The sequence below is a fragment of the Cyprinodon variegatus genome, unplaced genomic scaffold, assembly GCF_000732505.1.
Source record: "Cyprinodon variegatus isolate N-32 unplaced genomic scaffold, C_variegatus-1.0 Scaffold3356, whole genome shotgun sequence".
NCBI classification, from domain to species: domain Eukaryota; kingdom Metazoa; phylum Chordata; class Actinopteri; order Cyprinodontiformes; family Cyprinodontidae; genus Cyprinodon; species Cyprinodon variegatus.
The window spans coordinates 1-7,923 of NW_015153809.1; the positions used below are offsets into that span (position 1 = coordinate 1).

Sequence of the window (7,923 nt, forward strand, 5' to 3'; positions counted from 1 at the left end):
CACTGGTAACCGCTGGTGGTTCCATGGAGGCAGGTAGGGGGGTTTAGGACTCACCGTGATGGTGTGGCCCACGGGAGCTTCCAGGAGCCAGGCGCAGCGACTGGGGCTGGGGTACTGGTCGGGGTAATTAGGGCTGGATATCACCCCGCCGTTTCCTGTCTGCCAGCCTCCACATTCTGCACAGACAAATGTTCATCTGAGGCCCCTGGGGGCTTAGATTTGGTAGCTAGGTAGGAAAGGTATCACCATCTTACCTGAGAACAAGTACTTGGCCTTGAAGCCCAAATCTCCCTGTGAGGAGTCGGTCTGGAAATGGACCCAGAGTTCTGGAGTAAACACTACTATAGGGACAGGTGGGATACTTTGCCCACAAAACCTGCCCAATGGGTCCCCATCGGCGTCGCCTGCAGACATGGACAACAACCAGAGAAACCCGGCAAGCTCCAGTTTATACAGCTCACTGCATTAGCACGCTGCTAGCTTAGTCCTCACTGTAATTCTACGATAAACACATCAGCATTCATCTGATCCCGCTGCTATGTAGAGAGTTGGAGACCGAGAATGGTTGGCCTGGTTCATTTTACTGCCCTAATTATTTACTTATTTAATGGAATTCAAAGTGGGCGTGGTCAAATGTCTCTACAGTGCCCCCTGTGAGTGAGATGGGGAAAACTCTAAGTCGCACAGATTTGAAATTTTTTAACCAAGTTTGATGTTGCAAAATGATGAAAAAAAGTCTAATGGAGGTATGCTCTAAACCTACAGGAAGTCTGCCATTTTGGGTCAAATTTTTAAATTTTGTTGACACCAAGCTTAATAATTTTCAAGAAAGTTTCAGTAAGCACAGCTTTATGGCAGCAGTCATATTGGTTAGCTAGTGGAAGCGAAGCTGTTGGCCTACCAGCTAGCTCTGCGATATCTATTCCAGAGCTATTGAAGGATCTATATAGTTTTCACACTGTGTAAACATATTTCAGTAAAAGGTGTAGCACAAACTTAGCAACACACAGTGAATACAGTGGAAAACATGGAAAGCAGAGCTCACGTACACATCCTGACAATAACAAGATTCTTGGTAATAACATTCTCAACTCAACTCTGCATAAGCCAAGAAACAACTTTAGAAAAACAAGCTTAGAATATGTCACACAGATTTCCACACAGATTCCTATGTGCGTATCAGGCTATCCTGCTCATACACACTTAGGAAAAGCCAAAGCCAGAACACACACACATGCATTACACAATGTTGAAAGGAAGGTATAAATACAGCTACAGATGGATGCACCATTTCAGGGGAAACTAGCTTTGAGATGTTAGTGCTCTATGCTATTATTAGACAGCTCTTGGAATTCAACCTGTCAATAAAAGGTTTCCCCTCCACAGGACAAAACGAAGTGAATCATCTGAGTGTCTTTTTTTCCGCCTCATTGGCCTGAGTAAAGCGCATCAGGAAATAGAGTTTATAGCCACTAGGCTAGGGCTGCAGGGCGCCCCACTTGCAATCAACTAAATCAGTAACAAAGAAAGAAACAGAGAGCAAGTTGGCTCTGTGGTGATGTTGCTAGGTTAAAAGTTGATAAAAAAAAGAGTTAAAAAGTTCATGCAAATTAGTTTAGACTGGCTGCTTGGGTCTATGAAGTTAGAAAATGATGCATATGAAACTATTTGTCACTGCCTTTAATGGAATGAATGTTTGTGTCTTTGAAGAGCTGTGATGTGCACAGTGTGTGAGTCCGTATGATTGGTGCTGTTAGAAGTGTGTTTGGTGATAAGAAATCTAAGTGCTCACTAAAAAACATCTGTTTAAATTCAAACCTCCTTCCAGATCTGTGATCAGATCTGCTGACTCACTGTGATCCAATCTGGCTGAAAATTGTAAACTAAGATAGTCTCTGAAAATTAATAAATTGCAGATTTAAAACAACCTTTCCAAAGTGTTCCCGAGGACATAAAAGGTCAAAATAAAAGGAGGCAGCAAGAGTCTTAAGAGGAAAGAAAAAAGAACAGGTCGGCCAATCACGCTGCAGTATTAATGTTTAGGGCGGGACTTCTAGCTGTGATGGAAGCAGCTGAACTAAACCAGCATGGCAGTGGGAGGACGTAGCCTAGCTATGCTAACTAATCTTTGACAGGCTAACAGCTAAGCTGTCATGGTGTCTGCTTTCATTTTGTTTCTATTTAATTTGCTATTACATTTGTAGAACTGAACAAAAGTTACTACTGTAACTACCGTTCTATGAATCCCGGATGACTGCCAGAGGCGGTACTTCAAGCACTAGATGATCATGCTTTTGCCAGCGCAGCTCAAGTATTAATGACAACAAAGTCACCTGTGACGTGCCAGGGACCCACTGGACTCTGTTTAGCCAAATGGTACCTGGCGTTCAATCCCTCGATCTTCTCACAAGAAGCAGAGATCAATAGGGACCAACTACTCTGCCGGTCATTCGGGATTCATAGAAAGGTAGTTACAGTAGTAACTTTTGTTCTATTTCATCCCTACAGAACACCAGAGACAGTGCTTGAAGTGCTGGATAACTTATGTCAACAAGGTAACGAGGAATCGGCAACAGTCAAGGGACAACCCTTACACCACCCACGTAATGTGATTTAGAGGCATGCTGCTCCAGGATTCCTTGAAGGGAATGGGGCTCAGCCACATTCACCCTGTAAAACCGAGTAAAGTAGTAGGTGATTTCCAGGAGGCCGCACGGCATATAACATCCAATGGCACCCCTGTCATGGCAGCAAATGTTAACATGCCCCTTGTAGAGTAGCACTTCACTCCTGTCGGCAGCGGCCGGTCCTGCAAGGTATAAGCCTTAAGATCAAATCCACAACCCAGTGTGCAAGCCGCTGCTTAGAAAGTGGCTGACCATTCAGTGAGCCGGTGTAGCAAACAAAAGGATATTTTTGGAAGGATGCCATGGCATTGATATATGCCTCAAGGGCACAAACAGGGCACAGTGGTTCAGGGAGGGATCCAGTGTCCAACCGAGCAAGACGGAGCAGCTGGGTACTGCCAGCTGCAAGGGGCACCTTAGGGATAAATGCTACATCAGGCCACAGTGTAACACCTGAGCTATCAGGATTCTACCGGCAGCAGGGAACAGCCATTGAGAGAGCCTACAACTCACCTGCACACTTTGCGGAAACCATAACCAAAAGGAACACTGCCTTTAGTGAGAGCCATATGAGATTTGCTGATACCATGGGCTAAAATGCGAGAGATCAAAGTGCCTAAAGCACCAGAGAAAGGTCCCATGTTGGTGCCACGGGGCGGTTGGGTGGATGCAGACGCCAAGCATCCCTCAGAAACAGCAAAACAGCCTTGTCTAGGCCAACTTAGCAACCATTTAACAAATTATGCCAACAGGAAATGGCAGCCACATACACTTTTAAGGTAGACAGAGGCAGTCCCTTATCCATAAATGCCTGCAGGAAGGTCAGTATGTCAGAGACTGAACACTGCGCTAAATCCTGTCCCTTATTATGCAACCAGGTCACAAAGACCGCCCACTTGTTAACATGGGCAGCCTGCGTGAACTGTGCTCATGTGTTAGCCATTGTATGCCCTACAGACCAAGTGTATCTCGAGAAAGTGGGCTCCTGCCTTGAAGGGGCCAAATCCAGAGCTGGAGCCAGTCCAGTTCAGGGTGAAAGATCTGGCCCCCCATCTGGGAAAGAAGATCCTTCCTGGGGGGGAGACGCATTGGCGAGCCAGAGCTCAGCTCGCGCAGTAGAGGAAACCAAGTCCTTGCTGGCCAGAAGGGGGCTACCAGCAGAACCCTATGCCCTTCCTGACATACCCTTAGGAGAGTCTGAAACAGCAGGCTGAATGTTGGAAAGGCATAAAGATGGGTCCCGGGCCAGTTGTGTGGGGTCCAGATTGAAGCTGTTGAACCACATCTGGAGGGGCCGCAATACAACAGCCACAAGGGCACTATGGCGCATGCAGCTGTAAGCATGTCAGAAAGCGAAGATACAGCACAAGAGGTAGAGCCATGCCGTGCCTGAATTCCAGGAGCATGCTCGATACGCTGTTCACCAGCTGGGGTGATGCCCATGAACATAGTCTCCAGTGAGGGAGTCAGACTGCTTTTCTCCATGTTCACCTTTAAGCCCAAGCATCCCACATGATGGAGCACTAACCAAGTATCTCAAACCGCCTGGTCCTGTGTCGTGGCACAAATGAACGAGTCATCCAGATACGGGAGGATCTTTATTCCTTGTCCACGCAGCGGAGAGAGGGCCGCTGCAACACATCAGGATAACACCCTGGGAGACAGTGAAAGTCTGAACGGGAGGACCCTGAACTGGAAGTGCCTCACCTGAAAGGCAAAACGAAGAAACCGCCAATGGGGTGAAGCGATTGGAACATGAAAATAAGCATTCATGAGATCTATGGAAGTAAACCAATCGCCCGGAGAAAATTGCCTGCAACACTTCCTTTGTGGTGAGCATATGAAAAGGCATGGCCTTCAGGTAGATATTCAGGCCTCTCAGGTCCAAGACTGGATGTAGATCCCCGGTCTTCTTCGGAACCAGAAAATACATGGAACAAAAGCCCCCTGGATCCTGCAGGGGGTCCACAGGCAATATAGCGCCCGTGGCCAGCAAGGTGCAGATCTCTTGGTCCAGTGCCTGTGCCTTCACCAGGCCAGGGATGGGTGGAAAACACCCACACATCTGGGGTGTGGGTAGCCCAGAAGCTGAGCTGTCCCGGGATAAAATAACCAACCGCAGGCCCAGAGGCATCACCTGGCCCCTTGAAGGATGGGGAGGATGCCGACCAGACTGTGCAGCCTGAAAGGGATGAGATGACCTACAGGGCTTGGTAAGCTGCAACTGCGCCAACCAGACCTGGTGGTGTGCGTGAACCAGCGTTGAAAGAGTGCACCCAAGCTCCGTTGACATGAGAGCAAAGTCCTGCAGAGATGCATTGACCAGGCCTTGCGTGGCGTGATCCAGTGGAAAAGATTCCAAGGAGGAAGACAGGGCCAATATAAATTGGGAGAGAGTTCCCAATCTGGCCCAAGTGGGCCCCAGAGTCATAGGCCTTGCAGAGAAGGTCATCAGTAACGTGACACTGAAGGTGCAGACAACCTGCACTGGGCTGCAAAGCCTCATCAGGTGAGACAATAAGAGAGGCAATACCAGGTTTCACAGCTGGCATCTGCCCCAAGTCAAACCTTGGTGACTCCTGCATAGCCGCCAGAACCCTGCCATCTGTTTTCAGAGGTGAAAGTGCCTTGGTGTTTGACCAGCAATCACGTAGTTCCCGTGTATACTCCCCTGAGGGAGGAAGCACAAAGGCAGTCTCAGATCTACTTTGTTTAAAGAAGGCACTGGAAGCTGGAGGCTTGGCCGGAGGGACATCAATATGTAAGAGGGCAAGGGCTGTTAGAATGGCAGCTGTCAAAGACTACCCCGTATCCTCCTGGGTGGAAATTGATTCAGACCCAGAGGCCCCGGAGCCCAGCCCTGGAAGGTTCTCAGAAAAATGGGTGTCAGAGGCAGCCACCAAAATAGCATCATCATCGATTGATGCTCCACCCTGCCCTGGAGGGAGAGCTGTGCTACAATCATCACCAGCCTGAAAGGACTGGAAAAGGGCCCCTCATTTGGGCCAGCTCGGTGCTGAGATGATCCACTCTTGTGGACAACCTCCCTGCATTGGTCCGCCTGGCTCGCTTCGCCAGCGCCGAAGGTGCAGCCACTGTAGGCCGTTTGCACCTTGCCTGCGTGATTACCCCGGGTCCGATTAATTAACTAAAGATGAACTCAGAACGAGCAGAAACGCTACTGGTGAGTCAAAAAATAACTTAAAGAGAACTCAACGCGAGCAGAAATGCTACTGGTGAGTCAGATAAACAACATATAGAGAACTCAGCATGAGCAGAAAAATGCTACTGGTGAGTCAAAAAATAACTTAAAGAGAACTCAACGCGAGCAGAAATGCTACTGGTGAGTCAGAAAAACAACATATAGAGAACTCAGCATGAGCAGGAAATGCTACTGGTGAGTCAAAAAATAACTTAAAGAGAACTCAACGCGAGCAAAAATGCTATTTGTGAGTCAGATAAACAATGCAAGCAGTAGACTACTGCTATTAGTAAAGAACAAAGCCTACCAGTGGTTGCAGAGGCAACCTCAGATCTGGTAAGGGTAAAGAAAGAAATAAACAGCTTGTGCAGTCCCTGGAGGGCGAGACTTACCTGCAGCTCCGACCAAACCCGTTCACGGGGCTGCCGGCAACAAGGAGCTAGGATATCAGTGGTACACACAGAAGCAACCAGCTTCACGCAACCACACCTGCATGCAAGAAGAACAATTGGGATTGAATGCCGGATGCCATGTGACTAAATAGAGTCACGTGGGCCCCCGGCAGGTCACAGGTGACTTTGCTGTCGTTAATATTGGACCTGCGCATGCGCAAGAATGATCATTCAATGCTTGAAGCACCGCCACTGGTGGTCAGTAGGGATGAAATAGAACCAGGGTTTTAGAGGATCCCTCCCGGTCGCTAGCTTAATGAGATTCAGCGTTCTGCAGAATGTAGCAATGCTGGATTCTGGGAAGGCCTCGCCCCCATTGGACAGGAACTAAGGACATACTTGAGGATGGAAACAGGAGGCAGGAAGCAGCCTCAAAGTATCCTGAGATAAACAGGAAGTTGGAAGGTAAAAGGTGGCGTCCATGTTGGCAGAACTCACCCAGGCGGAACTGGAGGTAGTCCAGCTCGCAGGTCTGATGGTTTTCCAGGTGCAGGTCTTCAATAAGGACCACGATGGAGGAGTTGATGTGTAGCGGGTTCTGGATCAACCACTCACAGTTCAGGTTGTTGCTGTAGTTGGACACCAGGTATCCAGGGGAGGTGAAGTTTCCTCCTGATGGGTCATTCAGAATCCCACCACATTCTGACAGAACAACGAGGAATGACACCAATGAGGAAACACGGGGAGGCCTCCCTGCTGGCAGGATGGATTGAGGAACCAGCTCACCTGCAGGCTCATCTGAGGAGTACGTAGCCATGAAGCCTCCGCTGGACACAGAAGCATCGGTGCGGAACACCACTGCCATGGCGTTCCCAGATGACTTGACCTGAGTCCCAGGAGACACGGTCCCACAGAATCGCTGGAGGCGAGGGGCGTCGGCACCGAGGCCATTAAACACCTGGAACAGATGCCATTCTGTTCAGAACATGGGTCTACAGAAGGAGCTTCTCACCTTTTCACCAACATCTTCCCCCTGCACCTCTACTCTGGTGCTGATGCTGAATGTCTGAATGAGGAGCTTCAGATGCTGAGGCTATAATCCAGGAAATGAGTATCTCCTGCTGAGAGCAGAATTCAACTGATGTCGCCTCCAGCCAGGGTGGGGCAGGTTTACACCATCTGGGTTATTTGATGATGGGGAGCATTAGAGCTGAGGAGCCACCTAACTGGAGGGATAAAGGTTCGCAGTAGAACACCTCTGGAGTTCCTCACAGCTTCTGTTGGGTTTGGATCAGTGTTTTTAATCATGGTTCTGGTTCTAGCAGTGGCCAACCAGCGGGGAAGTAGATCTTCTAGGTCTCTGTTTTTATGCTCTATTTATAGATCAGAGTGAAAAAGTTCAAACACAATGAATGGTCCTGAACAGATTCCCACTGTAGATGGACGATCATTCAGTCCTTCTGATCTACTGAAACAGAGAAGGAGGGTCCACTGCCCCCCACACACAGAGGGAGGGTGCACTGACCCTCATTACACAGCGGGAGGGTCCAGTGCCCCTCCACACACACAGGGAGGGTCCACTGCTCCTCATTACGCAGCGGGAGGGTCCATGCCCCTTCACACACAAAGGGAGGGTCCACTGACCCGCATTACGCAGCGGGAGGGTCCATGCCCCTTCACACACAGAGGGAGGGTCCACTGC

The 7,923-nt window shown here is 49.1% G+C and overlaps 1 protein-coding gene across 1 annotated transcript; it reads right to left on the reverse strand.

Moving 5' to 3' along the window:
• Positions 1–54: 54 nt before the first annotated feature.
• On the reverse strand, positions 55–7,314 carry LOC107081199 (cubilin-like; the record flags this gene model as incomplete). The annotated part of the gene is made up of 5 exons (XM_015369401.1): positions 55–176; positions 255–404; positions 6,720–6,923; positions 7,008–7,179; positions 7,234–7,314. Coding segments are annotated over 5 exons (729 nt in total), but the record flags the coding sequence as incomplete, so codon positions are not given.
• Positions 7,315–7,923: the final 609 nt, after the last annotated feature.